Below are 1148 nucleotides of genomic sequence, written 5' to 3' on the forward strand. Positions count from 1 at the left end.
GTCTGGCTTCCCTGGGGGTCTTTTCCAGCCCCGGCCTCGCTGTCCCGATAAATTCAAAAGCTGCGAAACTCCCCCAGAGGAGATGCTGTGTTGGGGGGCTCCTGTGGGGCTCTGCTCCCCGACCCCACAGCACTGGAGCTGGTCCCTGGGGGGCTGTGGTGCCCCCCTGCAGCCTCGGGCAGCAGCTGAGACTTAAATCCCAGCAGTTCCGAGGGGCTGTTTTACATAGTAAATCTCATTTATTTTCTGTTTTTTAAAGCCCCTTGCCCACCTTTATCTCTTAGTGGAGGGGTTTTCTGTGATTTTTGTGAGGTTCCTGGCAGTCTGAGGGCTGCGAGCAGGGCCTCGCCGTGGTTCTCGGGGGGATTTCTCTCCACGCCCACCGCAGGGAGCCTGCGGTTCCTGGGGGACTTTTTTCTGTGCCGCCGAGCTGCCGCCGAGCGCTGTGTGGCAGCTGCTGTGCCTGGGATCAGCTGCTGTTCCTTTGCAGTGCTGCTTCTCGTGAGGGCTTCCTGCTCTGTCCGCAGGAGTTTGCGGGCAGGGGGGCAGGCAGCCCTTTGCCTCGCCTCTGGAAGCTGAAGGTCTCTTGTGGGAAATGGCTGGAAAAGGGGCTGGTTCAGCTGGTACAGGATGTCTCAGAAAGCAAAAGGGGTTTATACATCTGGGGCTTTTGAGCACAGGGAGGGTCCTGAGAGTGAGGTGAGGGATAAAAAGGCGACTGGAGAGGAGCGTCGTTCGGAGAGCGATGGACATATGGAGTGCACAGATGGGGACAGCCGGGCGTGAGTGGCGAGGGAGCCCAGCGCCCCTTGGGGCATGGGGAGAAAGGAACGACGCCAGCGCAGCAAGCAGGGTGGTTTTGGTTTTTTTCCATTCTCCAAGAAAAAATAGCAGTAAATTGTGGCAGCCCTTGGAAAGAGGAGCATGAGGTTTGCTTTTTCCATCTCAGGCTCTGCCTGTGACACAGCCCCACCTCCGGGAACGATGGGGGGCCAGCGGGCACCCTGCCCCTCTCGAAGCCACCACGGAGCCCTGCTCATTGTGTCTGTTCACCTCCTGCTGACGTATGAAGCCAGAGCAGGAGCTGATCCACTGCTGTCCTCTCTTCCCCTCCCCAGAACTCCTCGGAGATGCCAGAGACCATCACC

The 1148-nt window shown here is 58.8% G+C and overlaps 1 protein-coding gene across 1 annotated transcript in view; it reads left to right on the forward strand.

Moving 5' to 3' along the window:
- Positions 1–527: 527 nt before the first annotated feature.
- HM13 (histocompatibility (minor) 13) overlaps positions 528–1148 on the forward strand; it is a gene marked incomplete at its 5' end in the record, with an annotated part of 10882 nt that continues 10261 nt past the window's right edge. The window contains 2 exon segments of the mRNA XM_010083584.1: positions 528–623; positions 1119–1147. Of these exon segments, the coding sequence (XP_010081886.1) occupies positions 528–623; positions 1119–1147 (125 nt within the window).

This window comes from Pterocles gutturalis, unplaced genomic scaffold (assembly GCF_000699245.1).
Source record: "Pterocles gutturalis isolate BGI_N339 unplaced genomic scaffold, ASM69924v1 scaffold1060, whole genome shotgun sequence".
NCBI lineage: Eukaryota > Metazoa > Chordata > Aves > Pterocliformes > Pteroclidae > Pterocles > Pterocles gutturalis.